Source organism: Pezoporus occidentalis, unplaced genomic scaffold (genome assembly GCF_034315485.1).
Source record: "Pezoporus occidentalis ecotype Australia unplaced genomic scaffold, CSIRO_AGI_Poc_V1 ctg8, whole genome shotgun sequence".
NCBI classification, from domain to species: domain Eukaryota; kingdom Metazoa; phylum Chordata; class Aves; order Psittaciformes; family Psittacidae; genus Pezoporus; species Pezoporus occidentalis.
Window position 1 is genome coordinate 13,303,351 of NW_026916158.1, and position 23,627 is coordinate 13,326,977.

Genomic DNA, 23,627 nt, shown 5'->3' on the forward strand with positions numbered 1-23,627 from the left:
AAAATCTGCAGGGCCGAAATGTTAAAGACCTCGGCGTCTGACATTCAGGGGAAAAAATGTGCTGCTGTTTATCACACAAAGTATGACTTGACATGTCTGAAAGAAACCCTGAAGTGCACCTAAATGGCCTGTGGTTTGTATTGATTTTGCCTCAGCCATTTTTAAAGAAATTACAAGCATGTTCTCAACCTTTTTATCTTTTTGCAATGGGATATAAGGTCCATAGAGTTTAGGAAGGGGAAAATGGTTAAAAATGAGACCCGTTTTCAGGTATAAATAAGGCCTCATTACTGCAACGAAGAATAGATTTTTCCCAATTCCTAATTACGGTCCCATGACCGTAATGAGAGATTTCAGGTCCTATGCACACTAAAATAACAAAGTGTCTAGACTCCTGGGTTGTTTTTTTTTTTCACTGAAGCGTGATCAAATTCTGCTTCCTTTTTTGAATTAAAAAAAACTTGAATGATATCATCTCTGTAGGAATTACCTTTGAAAGAGGTTGAGCCTTAATTTTAGGCAGATAAGGGGCATTGACAACTGGAAACTGTAGCAATAATTAGTACAAGGCATTTTGGACCTGACACTGTGGCTGCCTCATGTTATTTTTGATTCTCTGACAGCAGGTCTGTGTGCTTGCTCATTGTACAGCTTGGTCAGTAGAAGTTGTTTTAAAAATGGTTTATGAAAATTATATTTATTAAATAAATCTTTCGCTTCTGAGTCTGTTTTAATTATGTGTTTGTTAGAAGAAAATACTCCAGAGTAACGCAAGGCTTGCTGCTCCATTTGAGAGCACCGACATGAGCGTGGAGGGTACCTCTTCCCCAAGCTTGCTGCCTTCTCTGTCTGGAGAAGTCCACTTGTAAGGTGTGGGTGGGAGGGGGGATCCCTGCAGTAGCTGTGCTTGGCCACAGTGGTCACAGTGGAGACAACCACCAGGTTTACTTAGTGATCAGTTATACCACAGGCTTCATTCTTCCAACAGCACAGGGCAGTGAGCCTCCAGAAGGCTACCCAGCCTCTCCGACCCATCTACAGCTCAATCATTTCTCTCCCTCACAGGCTTCCTGCTCCTTATTTATCTATAGGGTTGTCACTCTGGCTCCAGCCAGTTGTCCTTTGAACTCTTCAAGGAAGGGAGGGCTTGAAGTTTTATGTTCTGAACACACAATTTTAAAAACAGCTGTAATTTCATGAAAAACATTCATGATATTTGTTAAATTGAGAACCTGAAGCCAATTAGTGGATGCACTTCCAGACTGGGGGAGGGAGGAAGGAAGAATTTTTTGTACCAGTTTAAATGTCCAGACTTGTGTTTGAGTTACAGGTGTCTGAACAGTCAGGCTCAAAGTCTTTAATCCTGCCAATACTGCTACATATTGGTACCAAACCAGTCAACTACAAAGAGTTTCAAAGCTAAGGCCTATTTCTGACAGATAAGGTTACCAAGTATTCAGTGGAAAGTCTACTCTTTGAGAGCTCAGAGGCCTGAATGGCACCACAGGTTTAAAACCCAAACTTAGGCAGTGTATCATACTCAAATAAAATCTACAGAGACTTCTGGCAACATTTTTTAAATAAAATGTGAATGACAAATTTTATTAAATGCACTCTTAAAAAAGTATATCTTTCTTAAATAAGGATTTCTCAGTATGGATTTCAATGTAAAACAGTTTTAAGTCATAATAATTAACAGGATCAATAAAAAAAGTCACTTATGTACGGTAGTCTTCAATCATATTTAAACATATGCACTGTGTGTGGTGTCCTCTTTCACATGCTAGATGATGTCTGTGCAGCATGGCTGGACAAGATCAGCTCCATTTTGTACTTGCACACATTTAGAATAAGCAGTAGGCAAGGGGTTGTAGCAGTTTTTAGAAACCCTCCCTCTCCCCCCCACAAAAAAAAAAAAGGCTTACCAATACCGTGTATTTTATGCAGAAGAGCATGCCATGCTGCTTTTTTCCGCTGCTTAAAAGCACGTTTTAGAAATGTCTTACAAATAATACACTGAAACAATGCATGAGAAGACTTCACCATGGCAATTTCACTGGAGCTTTATTGCCTCTGTTGGTAATGAGAGGGATTGTAAGAAGTTACATTGGAACTTACAGAGATATGTAAATGATGGGGTTTTTACTAAATATAATCTTGTAATTAAGTGTTTTATATCAGGGCACTTCTAATTTTGTACATATTTAATGTATAAAACCAGGTTACAAACATGATGTTTGCTTTTTTTTTTCCTTGACATTTGGCAAAATTAAAGTGATTCATTTAAGGGGAGATCATCAAATTGAAGACATAAGCACTTACGAACGAATTAAAGCAATCCAAGTAAGTAACTGGCTGAATTCTTAAAAAAAAAAGAAAAAACACACAAATATAGAAGGAAAAAAAAACCAACAAAAAAACCACACATGGCCACATTGAGCACATTTCAATGCAAAATATTCTCTGTAACGAGGCATTTTGTCCTTAGAACAACACCCTGTTAAATCAATGTTTCTTTCAACTTCAGTCACTTGTTTTGAAAAACTTTTAAGATGCCATCATAGCACAAAATAACCCTTTCCTGCAACATAATTAGTCAAAGTTTTATGTATTTCTTTATAATTACACAGTAATTATAAGCATGTAGTACCAAACTGATGACAACACTATTTTGTTGAAAAGATCTTGCATTCAAAAGGAATATTCTTTAAAACACCACGGCATTATGCCACTACCCAATCTCAGACTTTTTTGAACGACAAGTCTGTACTGGGATGAAAAGCAAGTCAGTTCTCTCCAAACACAGCATACTTGAACTAATCAATCTGAAACTGTACCAAAACCCTCAAGACATAAAAACAGCACGCATAGATACCTCGTAGAGCTTTTCCACCCTCCCGCCCTGCCCCCTCCCCCCCCACACCCCCCAACCCCCCCCAATTTCAAGTCCCCATTTATATTTACACAAAATTGAGAAAGGAAATACTGAAAGCAGCAAAACACACAACTTTTGGCATAGCCAATTCCAGTAGCCGGAGAATGTTTGCAATGCTTTTGTGGAACAGTATTCTTCAAATAAATGCACAACTGGAGTTTCTTAACAGGGCACTGCTGCAAGAGGAGTTCGCCTTATGCTCAACTTCAGAGAATACAAATATTCTTTTAGCGGTTCTTTTAACATCTGCATAAAAGCATTCTGCTGTACAAGGCAAATGCCAATTACTCATCTCAAATATAATTCTGGCCTTATCATGGGACTGTTTAGAGCATGGACTTAAACTTACCTATCCTTACTAATGATAGCCTATCCTCTCCTGGCGCCTGTTCTTTTCCAGCTTGTTTTACATACCAGTATTTCTCAAGTATCTTCATAAGTAACTGAGGCGTAAAAGACCATGTTTAGCACAAAAGGAGATCTCAAGTTCTTGTAATATTAAAAATAAAGAATGGCAGCTGATAAAACTTGTTTTGAAAAAAATGAACTTGATTTAGCTAATGTGATAAGAAAATAAGAAGTAGGATGATCAGCAAAATAATTTAAGCAGACAAAGCCAGTATAGTATTTTATATCTATCTGATCTGTGCTTGTTTGGGAAAGTTTGACTCTCAGTTTCTATATTTGGCAACCATAGTGATAAATCAATTTAAGGAAAACGCAACAAAATAAAAAAATAAAAAAAAAGAAAAAGGATGTCATCCATAATGGCAGTACCTCTATGTTATAAAGAGTTAACTTACTTTTCAGGATAATGGATTTGAAAACTAGATTCACATCAAACTCGCCAGCTTCTTGTAACAATAGGGCCATTTGTTTCATCATATCTCAACCATAAAAATTACGTCTCAATTTAAAATACTGTATTGTGTAGCAAACATTTAAGACACAAATTCAGTATATTCAAGTTTTAAGATTTCCACAGAAATGAAAAACCTTCCTTTGACAGACAGATAAGCATTTCAAAACTGTAATGAAATCTGATTTCTTAGATAATAACCTAGAGAATATTAGATTCTATCAGGACGCACACAGTTTATCTCAATGACACTCACTGAAGGCTGACTATAACATTACACACGGGTGCTTTAAGTGCACAGTAGTTGAGTCGTACTTCAACTGTTCTCACAGTCAGCTGATGTACAATCAAACCATTCAAATAGGCACCTAGATACCCCAGTATCAACAACCTTGGGTTTTCTTGGTTATTTCTGTAATTCTTTTATCAGATACTCAGACTCACTTAGACAATACCTGTACTTTTCCAGAACAGAAAAAAAAGTTATCGGACCCAGTACGCTTAAATATATCACTCTTACAGGAAGTGCTATCAATAAGTCTTTGCAACTAGCCCCAAGTGTATATTTAAGGATGCTTTTAGAAATTGTTTTGATGTTGGTCTGTATAATTCAGATGCCATACAACAGTTGCCTGATGATGACCAGCATTGTGCTTTATGTGAAACCAGAAACCTCAAAATAATTATAAAGCTTCTAGGATTTATGGGAGATGAAACCAGGGTGGTCCACCAAAAAAACAAAAGCCCACAAAACCAAAACCCACCAAAAAAAAAAAAAAAATAAAATCCATGATGAAATCCACAATGTTGGAATTTCAATGGGCAAGCGCGGTCCAGACTAGAAGAAAAGCCCAAACCACCGGTAGAAGAATGAAATATGATATGGTCCAAGATGTATCCTTAAAGGTTTCTCTCAACCCTCAGCCATACTGTGAGGATTGATCTTCAGTTCAGTCCAGCCAGCAGAAATTGACTGTGCAATTTTCCATTTCAGGTATTTGTACAGACTATGTACACTCTAGAAGGGTCCTTTAGTGCTACACTGTCGTACTTTTTGTCCCAGCAATTTGAGGGCGTGCAAATTCCACAAAGTCATCAATAAGCACTGGCCATGCCCCTAAAAGAAAAAAACACCACACCATAAGAACTAGGTTCAACAAGGCAATATTTTTAAAGCTTCAGATCTAAACAAGCTATTTACTTCCCAGTCTTAACTAAGCACAGTTTTCAGGAAAAAAAAAAACAAACCCAACAACAATTAACACTGTAGTTTGTTTTTCTTGCTTAAAATTTGAGAGCTGGTTAAAGACCTCTACTTCCTCTGGACCCAGTTAATATACATCCCTTTCGATGGTCAAAATTCCTTTGTCTTTCTGAAAAAAACCTGACAAAAATTCTAGCTTAAAACTGTCCTGGGTTTAGCACTAGAACTCAAACTTGACCTCCAGGATGGCAGCAGATGCTTGAAAAAAATACTGAACACTGGATGAAGCAGTCAGTCTATGTTGTAAGCAGCAGCACATCATAACATGCATTTCCTGCAGCACAATATGGTGCTGCATGAATGCAATGCTTATCTGTTTGAATCGGCATACTTAGGCATACCTGAGAACAGCAAAATGCTCTCCTACAGGCAGCAAGCGAGTATAACGCCCTAGAAGGCTGGTGTTACACTATATACTCTTTCGTATTTCTTATCAAGAGGCAATTAAAATGCCCATCAATATTTTACATATTACAGGCAGCCAAAGATGTCCCCAGCCATGTGCATGAGTGTCATGTGAAGGTTAAAAATTGTGGGTTGGTTTACACTTTCTCAGCTATTCATTTATCATGGACAGGAGCCCATTTGCCCAATGATAAGGGAATGAGAACAGCCTGTATTTATGAAATAAAGTTCCAGAAGCTTGCTCCCTCTGCTCTGGAAGTGTCAGAAGTTTATAGCTTCTTCCACTCACTGAACTGATCTGCCACCAATGACTGAAGGTAATTAGCTGGTCTTGGCTACAGATCGGCTGGAAGAGGAAAGATCAATACAAAAATTTACAAGAAACACATATGGTAGGAAATAACAGCTTTAGCAATCCCTGTATGCTGCCACCTTAACTTCTACGTTATTATGTGTCTTCACATAAACTGAAGCAATCAAACTTAAAAAATATCCTCAGCTGAGAAATGCAATAGCCAGAAGACCCTACGAGAAAGCATACAGGCCATGAATCGGTTACTTAGTTGAAGATGCCAAGAACTGTGCTGACAGAAAATCTGCATTTTTCTAAATAAAAAATAGCAAGGTTTGCCTCAATAAGAAAGAATTAGAGTCTGAGGTCAGACAGAAGAAAAAAAGAAAATGGATTTAAGAAAGTTTCAGCATTTATTTTTTAAACCTGCAGTAACAAACAGATGATAATAACATGCATTAAAGTAGCTCTATCCAGACATTACATTACCAGTGATACTTTAATTATGCTGCTATTAGACAGGTGTGCCAAAGCAGATACACAGTAATAAATGTAGTATAAAACACAGAAGTTAATGAAAGAAAATGGAAATGTTTACCTTCCTCATCATAGTTAGACATATCATCTGCTATCATTGTACTAAAGTCTAGAAGAAGGTTCCAGGTATCCTTAGGAATTGATCTTTTATGATGTTCCTGTTTGGAGGAGGGGGAAATTAATATTTAAAAAATAAATAAATAAATTAAAACCCCTTATACACACTTGTCTTCACTATCTTGGACACGTTCATATTCCCAGAACATATTTTGTTTGTATACACTATGTAAAGTGCAACATCTGGGATGTGGGTCAAAATAGTCTATTTCATCTACTCAGTAATTTAAACGTATCTTCCAAGTTTTGAAAATACGGCAGTATTATGTAAAGATTTAAACTTACCAACAAAAATTTGTTCCACAAGTCTAGAAATTTAAATCTTCCATTAAGTACTAGATTCCAGTAGGCAATGGCCATTTCTAAATCTGTAATATTAAAATATTAATTTTAGAGATATACATTTCAAATATATAAACTCCACAGGTATCAAACACTAAGATGAACCATATATTCACAAAGGTGAAAAGATTCATCATGCACATATACTAATGGACCCTTTTCAAAAAGGCAACCATAAATAAAGCATTATACAAATATCTTCTAGATTTTGATACTATCACTTGAATACAGAAGAACTGAAAATTGCCTACATTAATATCTAACATATCCAAAACATGCAAGAATGTCATATGCCTTTTGATATCTAATGATACTTTAGTTAAAATTCAGTGAAATACTATGTTGTAGAAATGCTGGTGACTTGAAAATTTGTAGTGTTCTATAGCAAGATCTTTAACCTTTTTCTGATATATAAATTTACATAAAATAGATTTTTTATTATTGCATTCTTAGAGCAACCTTGTTACAGCTGCTGGTTTTCTAACATGACTTCTGTCAAGCGTTTATTCAGGTTTCCTTTTGGAAGAAGTAAGTACTGTACAAGCAGATGGCTGGTTTGTTGTTGGTCTTTTTTTTAGTTGGGTTGGGGTTTTTGTAACTGACACAGTTCAGGAACAAGAACAACCTGCTTCTGGTCAGGCAACTGCATGCTGTTGTCAGCAGTGGGTGCTGTTATAGTGTAGCAGTTAGAAAAAGAGACTGGTTAGTCTAGCATGTAAGGAAAAAACCCCTCACCTCCCTGGTACTTGCCAAAGGCTAAACTGACATGCATTTACCGTTTATTAGTGGCATACAGCAGCTTGTTAGCTGATAAAAGAAACTTACATATCTGAGTTCTAAATCTTTACCTAGTATGATCTCCATTACCAGGCATTAACAAGGACCTCTGACTGTGTAACAAAATGCTGCTGTGCTCTTACTGAATTCAGTACCCATCACCAAGTACATAAACTCCAAAAGGCTACCTAGTCAAGTGACTAGGTTTTTAACAAAAGCTCTTATCTATTTTGTAATCTTCCATAAGCAATCCTCTTGTGAGAGCAGAGAGAAGCACATGATCAACTGCACCTCAGAAAAAAAAAAAACTAAACTTAAAAAACCTGACAACCCAAGATGCTGGAACTATTTCCAAAAACAGCGAGGTGGATCTCAGAGATGAAATCAACAGCAAACAAAACAAAGCATGAACTCTATGTTGCTGGAGGGAAAAGAGATGGTGATGGGGGGAGTTCCAGAACTCTCTACCATTTCTGATATTAAAAGTTCTTCTCAAACAAAATATTCACATTATAATGCTTCCTGGCCAAAATAAAGAATGTAATTACTGACTGATTTTCCAGCAGCTAAAAAGGGGTGTGATTTCAGACAAAAGTGTAAGCAACGTACACTAAAAAAATGTAAGTTTCAAGAGCAGAAACAAATTAAACAGAAGTCACTACTCCCCAGGAAATGAGCTGTATGTGAAAATGTAAAAACTAGGTATCCCTTTTTAACAGAAGATTCAGATACAAAAATATGCAATTCAGCTTTCAACTGAAATGACTGTCTTTCTAAAATGAGATACAAACTTCAGATTACGCTGATCAATTTCTCAAACAATTATAAAACTAAGTTTTACTTAATTGTGATGCACTAATAGCAGGCATACGAAAACATGCAAAATCCCTGCATATTTACAGTGGTTTATAAACAAACACTATAAACAAACTGTGCATTTTGACAGGCTTATACAATTTTGAGATTATTCTTCCGGCTAAGCAAAGGCCTTTAAAAAACAAATCTCAGGATGCTGCAACCTCAAACTCATTAGTGTGAATCCAGGAAATATACGTAAAGCACAAAGACATAATGCCTTAGGACAAACTACAGGTTTTGAAAGAAATTTTATGAAATAACAAAATTGGAAAGATAAAATTTTACATTTTCACATGTGAATGACTACTCAGGAAAGTCCTCATAAATCGAATATGAAAGTCTCAAGATATATGCTCCATTTTGAGTTTTATCCAAAGAGATGCAAACAATGTTTGACACGAATATCAGCTAAAAGGTATTCTCAACTGATATGCAAATATCACAAGAACTTTTAAAACAACCCCAGTACTGACAGGGTAGTAAGCAATTATGCAGAGGAAATGCATTTCCAGAACGATGCCTGAACTACTACACAATGTTTGGAAGATTAGAGACCAATATACATTAAAATCAATTTGCAAGTTCCTACAAGCTGTTATTTAGACACTCCAAAATTAATTGCCTAACAAGAAGCATGCACTTTTCAGCACTGTATTTGTCCCAGTATTTTTTTGCTTCAGGGTTTCCAGAATTATTCTGCCATATTGTTAAATTCATGCCCGAAACTGTGTATTTACTGGCTCCAAAAGGGCCCGTAAGCATCCAGATTTTAAGCACAGTTCTACATCACTTCCAAACCCGGATTGAAAAAAAAAAACCCAAACAAAACCAAAACAAAAAAAAGCCACGCAACCAAAAAAAAACCACCTTGTACTATGAATATGGTATATGGATCTGAGAAAACTGTGCTTGTCTTTGTCACTGTTAGAGCTTAAATTGCATAAAGCTTTCATATGAATGAGAAATAAAGCAAAGGACTTAGTTTTCCTGGTAAATAATTTTTACCAGTCTGTTCCATCTGGGATACTCAGTCATTTCTATATAGGATTAGGGGGAAATAATTCAGAGAAAGAATACAAATCTTATACCTCAGAAATGTGAAGAAGAAAATAAAGAGGTTAAGTACAACTAAATGGTTCTGGTATTCTGAAACTTTGAGAATATTAAAAATGACCATTTAATTATATCATTGTAATTTCTTATTTCACTTTTACCACCTTACAAGGGTTTTGAAAAATACTCCTTGTGGTGTAAAGGTGTTTAAAAATTAAAACCAACATAAAAATGGTAACCATAAAAACAAAACAAAACCCTGCAACCATTCATATTGCAGAATTGATTCTACACTGACACTCTCCAAAACCTAACTTCTGTCTTCTCACAATTCAGTTACTGTCCATATTTTCCTTGTTCTAGCAGCCAAAACGAATTAATACACCTTTTACAAGAAATGAGAATCAGCCCTTTTATTTATTTGCAGGATTCTGATCTGACTACATGCACACACAAGAATTTTCAAACAGTTTAGCAGTGCTCTTTTAGCTTCTTCGAAGACAAAGAAACTCATAATTCAATTGAAAACAAAAACCAGAATACAGAAAGATGTTAAAAATGACAGAGTCAAAACTAAGACATGGAGATTTTGCTTATTTACTTATTTTTCAACATTTATTTTAAGCCAGAAGTTGGTCTACATATAGAAAGAAGACAACAAAATGAAAACAGAAGGCTTATTTTTTCACAGCACATGAATGCAAAACTGGTCAGTAGCTGTCGGTTTAAGGCTTTTTCATTACTGAAAAAAATCACAAGCTGCCAAGTAAGAACCTAGTAGCCTTCAGTATTTTATTTCTGGTCAAAAGTAGAACAGTTAAGTTAGCATTTAGAGAGTCATGACATACTGCTACTTGTAAGTAATATCTGAACTACTCTCTATATAAATTAATATGCATTCTGGTTGGTTAACATTACTGCTTCAAAGAAATTTTTGTTCCCTCATTTTTGCTCTTTTGAATAGACAGCTCTACAGATTGTTCATTCAGTTCCATCAGAACTGTGTTGTGCCATTATTTTTAATAAGTGATTCTTTCACTTCACCTGTTACACAAATCAAAAGCAAAATCACCAGAAGAACCATAAAATAAGGGGAAAAAATAATAATAACCAGTGAGCTGAGGAGGAGGAAAAAAAAAAAAGGAAAAAGGCTGTAAGGCTGTAGGGAGGCACCTATCACCAATGGCACAACAACAGGCATCAAGACCAAGATACAGAAATTTATTTTGTACTATTCCACTTCTATTTTTCCAAGACATCTGAAAGCATTTTTTGGTGATACAAGAGACTGTACAAGTGCATTTACATGGAAATCAGTTTTACAGCTTAAACTTGTCTTAAAAGTGAACATTCAATTAATTTGTTCAGTGCTGTAAATTCTAAGTAGTATAATTATGCCTTTAGTGTAAGGTCATAATCCACTGTGCTTACTGAGAGATGCACATACTCTCTGTGAAAGAATAAACCTTCTCTCATAAAATTTTGTAGAATATAGTAATGATGAAGATATTTCTATCAATTTTAACACCTCAAATTGACATCCTTCACAACAGACAGGTGTATTTTATCCCAAAGGTGGTAATCTTTCGGACTCACTGGATCACAGTAATACTTTCACTTACTGCTTTAATCAGTCATTTCCCATATTTATGAACAAATATTTACAATTAAGAATACATACCTAAACCTTTCTGGCCCGGATTCTTTGCAAAGTTGAAAGTAAACTGATAAAAATCCTTAAATCTTCCTGGCTCTTTTAATTCTTGTTCCATTTTAGGAATTTGGGCCTTCAGTTTTTCTATGCTGTCACATCTGCATTTTAAAAAGCATGTTTATTGGTGTATTAATTCATTTTTCCATAAAGTACAAGTTATAACTTAAATAATTGTGGGATACCATATAATTATTTAAAAAAATCAGGAAGCCATTAATTAGTCTGCACCTATACAACTATTTCATTTCTTTATTACACTCCTATTTGCATATTCTAGCTCATACACCAAATTCCATAATACAACTGATTTTAGGAAAATGTGATAAAGACTATTACATTTTCATAAGGCAAAGAAAACACAGATGTTCTAGACTGCAGACCGACATCCTTGCCTTACCCACCTGAGTAGCTCTATGGCAAATAACTGAAATACACAACCAAGGCAAGTAGCACTCAAAGCTGCCTCCCCTTTTTTGGTCACTAAGCATCTAGGACAAAGACAGCAGATGCATTTTTACAGAGGCAGATAAGTGATGCTAGACTCCAAAAAGTCTCTGAAGTCTGAAAGGACAATGTGATTGTGAATTCCCAAAAACAGGGCTGTTTCACTGTATATTCCAGTTTCTGACACCGGGTTACACTATCCATGTCTAATACTTGCTGCATACTTACCCTAGCTCAGTCATTCCATCCATGAATTCCACCTTTGAAAATTCACACTGTGTTGCAGCTCGGAATTTCCATGCAATGATGAGTACAGTAATGCTGGCTGGGTCAAGAGCTAGATCATCACAAAACTGCTGTATACCATCTATACCAATTTTATTTTCATCTTGAGGATCTTTGGGATATAAAAGTAAGTATCAAGAAAAACAGATTTTTGAAAAAGCCAATTTATTCTATAACTGCATTTAAGATTTTCATGACAATATATTTCAAACATTTTCATGACAATATTTTGGGGATCAGGCCTTATAAATGAGTATTTTAAAAGCAAAATTAAATTAGTATTTTCAATGGTTAAGCTTTAAGAATTGAAGCAGTTACTACAATAAAGCCTCCCATACAATAAAGCTTATGTTATTTTCATTGAGAGACAAAAGCATCACAAACATTTGTTTTCTGCCTAATAATATGCATGATACTGCAACTCACTCCATACAGAGAACAGCTGTCCTTTCCCACCAGCACACTTAATTATTGGCATCTTTGGTAAGACTGCTGATCTGCGTACCATTACAAACAATTCTGCAGTGTCCATTTGTAAACTGTACTGATACTGATTATGGTCAGAATAATCAAATCTGACCATAAACTAAGTTAATCTTAGTTTTATGCATTTTATGGCAACGCCAGCATGCATGAGATTGGACCAATCCAAGAAGAAAGTCCAATCCAAGAGGACAAGAGGAAAGTCACGTTGCCCTATTACTGATTCCAAGTCAGCCAGGCACAATCCTTTTTCCACAAATGAATCAACATCTGGTCTGGAAGTGAGATGCTCACATTTCAAGTGCACTAACAAAGATCTACTAACTTAAGCCAACAAAGACTTCAGGAAAATGGTATTTGGATTACACGCACATATGAAAAATGACAGAAAACATAGCACTCATTTTTAAATTTTTTTTTTAATTGCTAAACCACAGAATTTGTTCTACTGTACTGAGTCCCCTTTACTATTTGTGGTAGGATATCATCAGTTCAGCACTGGCTAAATAACTTTGTTTTCTTTTCCTCTCTGTTTGTAACTATTTGATAATAAGCACAAGGTGAATAAAAATCAAGGCAGAATCCATCTTTGGAATGCAACCTATCACTTTGTCAGGATCCAGTCCCGAGTGATGTGCTTCCCCCAGAACAATCACCTAAAATCTACATTAACCATTACTCACTGTACACACAATTCCAGTCCCAAGGCCCTATCCTTTATAAATGTGTGTGTTTTAAGCACGTAAACCAATCACACATAATCCTTGTGAAGCAGAAGCCTACATATTTTCCCCTTCAAACTTACATTAGTAATAGGATAACCAAAGCTGAAAGAGTCAAGATTTCAAGCACAAGAGCACAGCTGCAATGATACACTGTAATTAAGAATACATACATACAGCTATGAAATAAACCTTAAAATTCAGGGTACTCACCTTTGTATCTATTATATAGCTGTTCTAGCTTCTTTCTGTCCAATGATCCTTTAACACTCTCTCGTATATAAAGTTCAGGATTTTGGAAAAAGTTATCTGTTGCAACATCTAACTTCCAGTCATTTTGAGACAGACAACTCACAGCTGTCTTTTCACTAGATTGTGTGAAGACCATGAACTGACGCACTTTATCCTTCTGTGATGATTTCAACTTGTTCTAGTAAAAACAGACAACACTGTAACTAGAAATGCTTTACTGGACACACAAAAAAAAAACCCAATACCTAAACCCCAAAACCCAAACGAAACCAAACAATTTTAAATTAAAACAAACAAACTCACCTTACCTTCATTCTAGGTACTTTACATTATATCCAAACTGAGTTAAATCATCACAAAAATCACGCTGGCAAAGCAATGACAGAAATAAAAAAAAAATGGATGTTCTTATTGCATATTTGGTGCAAGAGCTGAAAAGCATTGGAAATTCATATGCAGCTGTAGGCTGGGACACCTTTCTATTTAAACCAATTTTTGGTTTTTTTTTAATTAAAAAACCACCCAAAACATTCTCCTCTTAATAGAAGAATGCTATACTATCAATAAAGGAGAACTGAGATGCCTAAATAGAACCCATGGCTATCAAACTATTTGACAGGAGGGCCACGAGCATGGTCAGGGGACTGGAGCACCTCCTGTATGAAGGTAGGCTGAGAAAGTTGGGGCTGTTCAGCCTGGAGAAGAGAAGGCTGCGTGGAGACCTCATAGCAGCCTTCCAGTATCTGAAGGGGGCCTACAGGGATGCTGGGGATGGACTCTTCATTAGGGACTGTAGTGATAGGACAAGGGGTAACGGGTTAAAACTTAAACAGGGGAAGTTTAGATTGGATATAAGGAGGAAATTCTTTCCTGTTAGGGTGGTGAGGCAGTGGAATAGGTTGCCCAGGGAGGTTGTGAATGCTCCATCCTTGGCAGTGTTCAAGGCCAGGTTAGATGAAGCCTTGAGTGGAATGGTTTAGTGTGAGGTGTCCCTGGCCACGGCAGGGGGAGTTGGAACTAGATGACCTTAAGGTCCTTTCCAACCCTAACTGTTCCATGATTCTAAGAGAATAGATATGTTTTGAGGGTGTTTTAGAGATTTTTCACTTTGAAGGTGCTCAACTCCACCTACATGATTTGCACAACACTCCTGTGAAGAGGCATTGTTTCAACTCACAGGTGCAACAACTGAAGCTAAAAAAAATTTAAAAAGAGGGTAAGTAATTTTGCCAGAGGCAGGCGGGGGAGTGAGTAGCCAAGGTGAGAGCTCTGGAATTTCAGGCCTCCAGCCCAGACCAAGACACATCCCTCTCTGCTCTAACGCAGAACTGAATGGAGAACTTGCTGCCAGTCATTTATCAGCATAGAAGGATTCCCAAGGGTATTTTCTTTTATGAGAAGCACACTCACTATTTCAGGGGTATTAGTTACACAAAACTAACTGCTGATCAGGAGAAGGCCATCATGCAGCACTGAATCCAAACTCAGTCCTAAAGTATACTTGATAAAGCAAAAAGACTCCTAATGTTACAACTTGGTAAATAAAAGTTCTGACTTTTAACTTGGAATTACATTTCTTACATGGCACAAATATTTCATTTGCAGTTTACCTTGCATTCTAACCAAAACTTGTATATTTTCATTAGTGTAATTTCCAAGTGCATGGCTCCTTCTCAGGGACTATGGGGAAAAAGCGAAAAAAATCTCTGGACGTGATAAATTATCCTCAGCTAAAGAACAAATGGCTTAGGAGTAGTATAAGCTCAAGCTCCTCATTCCAAAGGATCATTAGTTTTCCATTAGAAAAAAAGAACTAACGCTTCAGAACACAAATTCATCTGTTCTAAAAGTCAAAATCAGTTTTCTGCTGCTTGATGACAGTGAATGTGAATGCTAGAGAATCACATCTGGCTTAAACTGACACCTCCACAGTATACTAAGGAGACCAAAACCCTTTATGATCCCTTAAATAAAAAAAAATAAAAAAAAAATATTAAAAATAAACTCCCCAAACCAAAACGACCCTGTAGCTACAATACTTAGCTAAAGCCAAAATTTCAGCACACACTCCAGACAAACAGTGACATTAGGTTAGGCTATACTACTCAAGTTACGAAGTGTTGCTGCACTATTTCAGTCTCTTGAATAAATTTCTCACATTGGACCTTTTGCTACAAATATGTTTCTGAAACTCAGATTTTTCAGAAATGGTTCCACGTAAAGGTAAAACCATCCGAGCAGGTCCTGAAAAGACCCACTGCTGACTACTTATGCTATTATGACTATTTCCCAGCAGACATTCAGCACCTTACAATACTGAGCTCAAGCTTCCACAAAAATCACTTACACTCACAAAGCCATGTGGAACGACTTCCAGTAATGACTAATGGATTTTTAGCTGCAGTTTTCAAAAACATATTGTAAACTCTGGTATATTAAAACAAACCATTGAATGAAATTCCATATGAAGATGAAACAATCCCAAGGCTAATCTTCTGTGCCAATTACCAGCTTCCTCAAATCAGTTCCACACAACTGGACTGCCACATCACTAAAGACAGACTCAGCTATACTTTACAAAGCTGGTGCCTTTAATCATTAGGTTTTTGTTTAGGTTTTGGGGTGGTTTTTTTTCTTTCTTTTGGTTGATTTTCTGACTGGTAGGCTTTGTTTGGGTTTTGGGGTGTTTTTTTTTAAAACACATACACATAAGTATTATTAAAAGGGCTGTGTATAAGTATTCTGTAGAACCTCAAGAGGCTTTGTTCTGCCCTACTTCTGCAAGGGTAAACTCTGAAAGCAATGACATACAACAGAAAGTCAATGACATACAACAAAAAGTCAAGGAACAAGTTTAAAATGGCTTCACAGCAGATGCTCAAGACCACAAAAGGTAGTATGTTTTGAGTACTGTCACTTAAAAGGAGAATACAATTTATTAGATAAAAAAATTGCAGTGTAAATCATTTTTATGATAAAATTTAAATCCTATTATGCACAAGAGATCTTCCTGTGCTTAGGACTCCCTAAGTGATTCTCACAATGTAAAACCTTTTTAAAAAGAACATTGAACTTGCCAGGAGTCAAGCAGTTAATGACACTAATCAGTACAGCATTCACTAATACATGAAGATGCAATAAATCACACAGCTCAGCCATAATCTTTCTCTGAAATAACTATATTTTTACTGGTCAAATACAAGTTTATTTTTAGTGAAGAAGTGCCAAAGCCCTTTCTTTATATTTGATGAATGTTTCCGCAGAAGCTTGCCAATGTAGATGAGACTCCACATCCCAAGTGACTAGACAACTATTTGAAGGCCTACTACAGGACAACAAGAGAAGAAAATACTGCTGAGTTTTTATTATGCTATTACAGCTCTTCTTTCATCACATTAAAAACCCACACTTCAAGCAGGAACAGGTTCCAAGCCCTCTGCATTTTTAAGGGCTATTTCTAGAAGCCAACCTCTAACAGTCTATTATTGTTTTAAGTGTGCAATACAGAAGCCAGAGCACCCTATAACCTTTAATCCTGTAGTCATCAGGCAACAAATATCGTACACTGCACTTGTACTTGCTGTATTGCAATGCAATCCATTTAAACTGCTTCAATTTTAACACTAGTAAGGAAGATAGAATTTTGACAGGTATCTACCTTGCTAAAATATACAAGTGAAACCCAATGGAAAACAAATGCAACAAATTTTCTAGTAAGTCTTATCCCTTGGGGTAAGGGGAAAAGGAAAAACTCAGATCTGCAAGCCTTTGATCAAGTCTGTGTGATAGCCAAGCTACCTCTCATAATGAGGATGTCACAGGAGACAGAAGGTTAACTTACTTGTAAAACACAGAGTAACTTCTCCAAATGAACAGCTACATTATGTATTCCTAAAACAACTATAATTGTATCATTCTAATGAATGTCTGATGCTGTAACACTGATTTTTAAATGAAAATTTGCCTCTTCCGACGAAGTACCAAATTTGACAATTCTAGTTGAATAACCTATCCTTGATCAGATAATTCAGTAAAAGATTAATAATGAAAATTAAAAAAATAAAAGTACTTGTGCATCCCCCACCCCAAGTTGTCAGTGAGGTGTTATTTCTGGCCTGACTGAAAGTCCCTTCATCTAGGGGAGGAAACTTTCCCAGTGTAAGGAAAAAAAAAACGGTGCAACTGATCTGCCAACTCAGACTACATGGTTGTTTTTCCTTACCTTCTACATTCAATTTTTAGTCACCTCAGATTCACCAAGTGAGACCCCACTTGGAGTACTGTGCACAGTTCTGGTGTCCTCAACATATGAAGGACATGGAGCTGTTGGATCAAGTCCAGAAAGAGGGCCACAAGGATGATCAGGGAGCTGGAGCCATAAGAAGGCAGGCTGAGAAAGTTGGGGCTGTTCAGCCTGGAGAAGAGAAGGCTGCATGGAGACCTCAAAGCAGCCTTCCAGTATCTGAAAGGAAGCTACAAGGATGCCAGAGAAGGACTCTTCATCAGCAACTGCAGTGACAGGACAAGGGGCAATGGGTTTAAACTTCTACAGGGGACTTTCAGATTAGATACAAGGAAGAAGTTCTTTACTGTTAGGGTGGTGAGGCACTGGAACAGGTTGCCCAAAGAAGTGGTAAATGCTCCATCCCTGGCAATGTTCAAGGCCAGGCTGGACAGAGCCTTGGGCAACATGGTCTAGGGTGAGGCACTCCTGCCCACGGCGATGGAATGGAACTCGATGATCTTAAGGTCCTTTCCAGCCCTAACCATTCTATGATTCTATGAACAGCTCTGCACAATGGTCATCAACATTTTCTGGATAGCTAACAGCTGTATGAGGGCTCCACTGTCCTGGATAACATCCATGGGAAACAGTAACAACCTTCATCTCACACTGCCTGGACTGGAAAGCTGAAGATTCCCACCAAAATCCCATTCATGGCCTTTGCTCAAAGGTTATATGCAGCCATCAGCTAGACAAACGGTGCATAATCAGTTTGAAGTATCACTGCTCAAAACTCCTTATGGCCCCCAGAGAAGACATTCACACAGTTACTCCTCAGCCACTGCTTAGAGATGATCTGATTCCTGCTAGTTTCACTGCTAACTACAGGAATTTGAATGACGTGATGATACCTGTGCTTTTGTTTCTGGAGTCAAAGAAAGCCTGTTAAGTTCTCATGCATGTGACAGGTAAAAGCCTATTCCAAAATAGTATCAACCTCCACAAACTCTAGGCTTTTATACTAACTGCATTTATACTCCAGCAAGATATCTGGCTGCGGGAAGCATACTTGCACTTTTTAAGGACCCCAGTGACGTCAGTTCAAACCCAGAATAACTTCATCTTGCACGCAGAATGGGCTTGTGCATGTAATAATAACCTCACAAATCATGACTGATAGTTTTGTCGCATCTTTATATGACACTAATGGTCAAGAGGATATTGTTCCTTTACAGTGTCTGAATCATTCCATGTTGGGCTGTAACCATGAAAGGAACATAGAAGGCACCTGGCAAATAATGTGGTTCCCCGCTTGTATTCAATAAATACATAGCTAAGCTTAAATGGCAAAATCATGAGTGTTTTTATTAGTTTACTAAGAAAACAAAAATTCACAACAGAAGTCATGAATACACTGAATTACATATGAATCCATTATCTGTGATGGCATACATGTATACTACCAAAACCGTCATAAAATCCAAGGTAAAGACAAAAACAATTCAAGTAAATAGCCACAGTTTCTGTATAATGTAACCAAACATGTCCCTCAACTACTTTATATTTTCTACAGCAGCTTCTTGAAAAGAGGGCATACAAAGTAAGATACGTAATTTTTAAGCTTCTGTTTCAAAGTTATGTGAAATCCATTTGCCTGCAGTGGAACGGAGCAAAACAAAGATTTACAAGGTCTGCTGACGTATAAAATCTAAGGAAAAAAATAAAATCAAAGTTGCTTTTTATGCCCTCTAATGTTCTTTTTAGTGGACGAAACAATTTTAGTACTTGCGTATGAGCAGAAAGTCTTTCTTAGAACATCAATATAAAGCTACCTAGAAGAATGCAGTAGTTGCAACAGTCTTTTTAGGTCATTCATATTAGCCCAAGAGGTGAAAAAAAAACACCAAAAATCTGGCCTTATTCTATTAAAAAAGGAAAAAATAAAGCTGTCAGTTGTTTAGCATTCTTAACTCTGGTCCAGGTCAGAAGCTGCACTCATAGCTTATATTTGCATTGGCACCATAAAACATAAGTAAAATATCAAGAGCTACATAATACTTTTTCACACCTTGTTCTCAAAGTAGTTCATATTCCTGAATAATTTTTTTCATGGCTCTAGTTAAAAGCGATTTTACAGTATAAGTTCAAAGGATTCTCTGGTAAACTAGAAGAGGAAACAAGATCATGCACCATCTTGCCTAGCACTCTGACTACTCCATCCTAAGCGTAATGCCAAGAATCTTAAAGTTTTACTACAGGATAACCAAAACTAAAACATGTAATACCAACAAACTGCTATAGACATCAATATTCACCACAAAAACAGCCTTATAGAATAGCTTGTTGAGTGAAACACTGCATAACAATGTCATGAGCTACAATACCATTACAGGAGACAGCGTCAGACATGAAATTCTTGTAATACTAAATTTTTACAATTTCCTGTCACCTCAGGTTTGCAGTAGGAAATTATGTATTTATCAGCATAGAAATACTCTTCAGAGACTATATTGTACAACGTAATAGGTAATGCAAACAGAGATAAGGTTAACATTTGGCTCTGGATAAATAAAAGGATACTCACACACTTGCCCTGACTATCACACATAGTTCTAAATTCATTAAATTATTCAAAATACTACAGGTAGTGGCTCTTCTCAGAGAGTACAATGGACCAGCTTGCTGCTCTGTCTTGATTCGAAGGCACATTACTTATCCTTGTGGTGAGATAAAGCAGTAACATACTAAAAGGTAAGGTGAAGGAGAGCACTTCTACAGAAGCTGCTCAGCTCAAATGAGAATGTGAGCAAGAGGCAGATTGCTATCAGCAACCCAAGGAATACTGCCAGGGTGGTGTACCTGAGCACTGGACAGAAAACACTTTCCAAGTTTCACAAATGGCCAGAGTGAACCTAACAGGCTGCTGTAATGGTGTCCCTCCCACATATTGGACAAAGACAGTTCAAAACCAGGAAACCTGTGTCCTGAAAACCACTGGACATACAAACACTGGCAAGACTAAGTCAGAGCCAGAACTGCTCTAACTGGCAGTGCTACATGGCAAGTAAGAGCCAGGCCTCAGCTGCAGAAGCCTCTTCCGTAGCATTTACTATGCCAGACAAGCAATTTAGCCCCAGGAACATGCCACAGCCACTGGAAAGACTAGCCAGGGCAGTAGTACGTATGGTCAGAAAAATGGGATGTTGAATCTTAAGTGTCTGGATGGACATCTTCAAATCTCTGAAGAAATCTCCCTACTCTTTCCCCTAATTAAATAGAGAATTTTGACATACCACAAGTATAGGTACAAAATCCTATGCCTGGCCACTAGAAATAATTCATACCTGCATTTACTACTGCTTCAGCTGCAGGCTGTCATTTCATCCCACTTCAGTGTCTATGTCATCCTTTCACCTGGGTGTTGGAGTCAATGAACAACCTGGAACATAGTTGTTTGCATAGGAGCTAAGAACGATGCCCAGGGCCATGACTAGAGTATTCAGATACTTCCTCCAATCTGATAAATACCAATCTATCAGTATAGTATTGTTCCACAGAATTTATCTGCTAGTTTTTCAGTGAATTATTTCCAAGAAGACTTAAGCTGATAGCATTCTGCTGTTTCTCACAAAAAGCTATTCTGAGGATAGCATGCGTCACTATTTCTGTTATCCTGCCACTTGCTCAAGTACTGTACAATTTACATTTCTAATCACATAGCCAGCCAATAATATCTGTCTGTACAAGACACCAACAGTGTACTTATTCTGCATACCTACATTTAATATATTGCGAGACAGTGCTAGGTGATTTTTATGGAAAAAAGTCTTTACAAAAAGTTGTGTAACATGGATGCATAAGTGCAATTTGAGACAGTCCCAGAACTACAGGGTTACAGTAAGACACCACTACGGTCTGAACTTCATCCAGACTTTAGTTTCAAGCTCCCATTAAAAAAAAAAAAAAAAAAAGGAAAAAAATCAAGTGAAGATCTATATCAAACTACTTAATTAAAAATTATACTAGTAACATAGCGACAAGTTTATTATAGAGGCACCATCTAGTACGGCACCACTAATTTAAATTCTGTGTAACCGAATTTTTATGCCAACATAACTCAATTCAATTATAACTCCACCAGTTAAAGGTGACTTTTTTTTTTAATACTCTTTTAACACTGCTGGCCAGAATAATATTAACTGCAGGTATAAGATATCTTTATACCACTAAGTATGCACCAGTAGATCTTAAAATTCCCTCCTACACCCATCCTAAGACAATACAGCTGCCACAGAAAGTACAACTTTTAACTGCACAGGTATAGCTGAAGCTGTACAACTCTCGTATACAGAGAAGGCCTAGAAGTATGACTATAAATACACTCCCTCGGGTGCATAAGACACTGTGCAAGTGACCAATAAGGAGTCCCCTTATTTAAAGCTAAGGAATGTCTTTTTCTTTGTTTAGGCGAACAAAAACATCATATTTTGTTCCAACCACTGCGGTTTCCCTCTGTAAGAGAAAAGGGAGAATGTCTGCCGACTCGAGGATCCATAGCAAATCCTCAGTTATAAGGAAAAAAAAATACTATGGAGAAAATACAAGATAGCTCTTCCTTTACAGCATTTATATGAACAGGAGCCTTACCAAAACCTCAAAACAATTATCCAGAAATTCTCCAGCATAATCCCAGTTCAAGAAGCACCAACATGCCCAAGTTCCCCAGTGAACTGACAGCACTTAATGGGCCCTGACCTTCTTAAAATCCTGAGAAAAAAAATCCAAGTAGCCCTGGTTTCTGGCAGCCTCCTGTACTCTATCCAGTGGGATGCTGTTCACCATCCCACACAGGACACAGACAAGCTGCCCACAGAACACCTCTACTGCCCCTGTCCTGTGCAAAGGCGCCTGGACGCTCATACAAGATGCAAGCAAGTACCTCGTCGCCGTGAGGAGGCCTGACAAACCCCCGCCCGCCGAAGGCCTTCGGAGGATCCCGGCGCCCCCCACTCTAGGCCCCTGCCCAGGGGCTACCTCCTGCCCGCCGGCCCCCACGGCCAGCGGCCCCGACCAGCTGCGCAGCCCCTCCCAGACCGCACACGCTCTCCCCGTCCTGCCTGGTAGGAGGACCGAGGAGCCTACGAACTCAAAAACACCATGCCCCTTCTGCAGAGTCCTCGGGACCGGCCCTTTCGCCGCTCCCGTCGAGCCGCTCCCGGACACCCCAGCCCGCCACGACTAGGCCCAGATGCCCCTGCGACGCCGCCACGGCTGGCCAACCCCGAGGCACGGGGCCGGGCAGAACCGAGGGGTAACCCGGGAGGACACGCACCATGTTGAGAGCTGTGCAGGCCTCTTCCCTCACGGCTCAGGCGGAGACTGAGGGCGGCGGCAGCAACGGCTTCCTCCGGCGGCGGCAGCTCCCGGCTCCTCACGGGCCCTTCCGCCGCCTCCCGATCATGCGCAGTGCGGCGCATTCCCCGCGCCGGGAGCCGACGCTGCGCGGCCGCGGCGCAAAGGGAGGGAGCCCGCCCGGCGGGGAGGCTCGGCGCGGCCAGCCCTGGCCCGCTCCTGGTGCCGTCCGGGTTGCCTGCGGGAGCGGCTGGCGCTAGCAGCGCGGCATTTGTGGCAGCTGAGGTGGGGAGTGCCGCGCTGGGGGAGAACAGGAGGTCCTTGGCTCGAGGAAGGGAAGGGAGACGAGCCCACCTCCGGTGTCCTCGGGGTTGGGAGCGGGGCGGACTCCCCTCCCGCGGTGGGCTTGGTCGAGGAGAGGCCGCGGAGCAGGAGCGGGCAGCTGTGGCCTCAGCCAGGAGCGGCGGGGTGCCGCCGCTTTAGGGGCGCGGGCCGCCCGGGTCTCTCATCCCCTCTGCCGCCTCCGACCCCCGGGAGCCGCGGCCACCCCGCGTCCCTTTTCTGTCGGGGAAATTCCTTATTTTCTCAGATACCTGAAACCAAAACGTTTCGCGAGGTGTGCACGCTCGTGGTTAACAAGGGCGCCGCGCTCGCAGGGGTGTTCCGCGGTTTCTGTCGAGGGCACAGCCCCAGCGCATGAACTTCAAAAGA

General features: G+C 38.7%; 1 protein-coding gene and 2 long non-coding RNA genes across 5 annotated transcripts; 1 reads left to right on the top strand and 2 right to left on the bottom strand.

Moving 5' to 3' along the window:
• The first annotated feature begins 1,087 nt into the window (after positions 1-1,087).
• On the top strand, positions 1,088-2,844 carry LOC134155692 (uncharacterized). Its single transcript, XR_009961676.1, has 2 exons — positions 1,088-2,533; positions 2,565-2,844. It is a non-coding gene; the product is annotated as an uncharacterized LOC134155692 (long non-coding RNA).
• A 326-nt stretch (positions 2,845-3,170) lies between these two features.
• DCUN1D1 (defective in cullin neddylation 1 domain containing 1) lies at positions 3,171-23,100 on the bottom strand. 3 transcript variants are annotated; one of them, XM_062603138.1, is made up of 8 exons: positions 22,897-23,100; positions 13,648-13,706; positions 13,301-13,517; positions 11,826-11,994; positions 11,121-11,251; positions 6,695-6,777; positions 6,354-6,450; positions 3,171-4,911 (listed from the first exon to the last, which is right to left on the bottom strand). In XM_062603138.1, exons 2-8 carry the CDS (start codon positions 13,651-13,653, stop codon positions 4,832-4,834), a joined length of 783 nt encoding a protein of 260 aa, XP_062459122.1. In that variant the 5' UTR covers positions 13,654-13,706; positions 22,897-23,100; the 3' UTR covers positions 3,171-4,831. The 3 variants fall into 3 exon arrangements, with proteins under 3 accessions (XP_062459122.1, XP_062459125.1, XP_062459124.1); XM_062603141.1 differs by having other exon boundaries at positions 13,643-13,706; XM_062603140.1 differs by lacking the exon at positions 13,648-13,706 and having other exon boundaries at positions 22,897-23,098.
• LOC134155695 (uncharacterized) lies at positions 18,904-21,681 on the bottom strand. Its single transcript, XR_009961679.1, has 2 exons — positions 20,909-21,681; positions 18,904-20,430 (listed from the first exon to the last, which is right to left on the bottom strand). It is a non-coding gene; the product is annotated as an uncharacterized LOC134155695 (long non-coding RNA).
• Positions 23,101-23,627: the final 527 nt, after the last annotated feature.

Coding starts and splice junctions, on each gene's coding strand:
- DCUN1D1 (XM_062603138.1), bottom strand. Junction 11,995..13,300: donor GCTATATAATAGATACAAAG/GTGAGTACCCTG, acceptor TATATCCCAAAG/ATCCTCAAGATGAAAATAAA. Junction 11,252..11,825: donor GATGGAATGACTGAGCTAGG/GTAAGTATGCAG, acceptor TTTAAAATGCAG/ATGTGACAGCATAGAAAAAC.